Genomic DNA, 480 nt, shown 5'->3' with positions numbered 1-480 from the left:
GCGGGGCGGACGGGTGGGTATCTGCTGCCCCCTAGTGGCGCGGGAGCCCTGCCTGGGAGGCGGCGGCCGCTCCCCGGCCCTGTGGGGAGGGACGAGCCGGCAGCCTGGGGACCCCGGTGAAAGGTCCCCGGTCCCAAGAACAAGGTGGATTTTTGGCACCAGTGCGACAAAGGGGCACCTTCCGCCTGACTTAAAAAGCAAAACTCAAACGTACCTCAGCCTGCGGCAGTGGGATGCCAGTGCAGAAGCCCACGCTGCTTCAGCAGCAGACCTTGTGCACGCTCACGCTGAGCTGACCTGATGTAGAAAATCTTACCGTTTGACGATGTGTTTTGTAACTAGCTGCCTCTCTTTGTTTTTAGATGCTACAACTGTGGTGGCCTCGACCACCACGCTAAAGAATGTAGTCTACCTCCACAGCCAAAGAAGTGCCATTACTGTCAGAGCATCATGCACATGGTGGCTAACTGCCCTCATAAA

General features: G+C 57.9%; 1 protein-coding gene across 1 annotated transcript in view; it reads left to right on the top strand.

Annotated features, from left to right (window-relative positions):
- Positions 1-362: 362 nt before the first annotated feature.
- LOC104471730 (protein lin-28 homolog B-like) overlaps positions 363-480 on the top strand; it is a gene marked incomplete at its 5' end in the record, with an annotated part of 761 nt that continues 643 nt past the window's right edge. The window contains one exon of the mRNA XM_010087184.1: positions 363-480. Coding sequence (XP_010085486.1) covers positions 363-480 — 118 coding nt within the window.

This window comes from Pterocles gutturalis, unplaced genomic scaffold, assembly GCF_000699245.1.
Source record: "Pterocles gutturalis isolate BGI_N339 unplaced genomic scaffold, ASM69924v1 scaffold45511, whole genome shotgun sequence".
Lineage (NCBI taxonomy): Eukaryota > Metazoa > Chordata > Aves > Pterocliformes > Pteroclidae > Pterocles > Pterocles gutturalis.
This window is presented reverse-complemented; position numbering and strand designations above follow the sequence as displayed.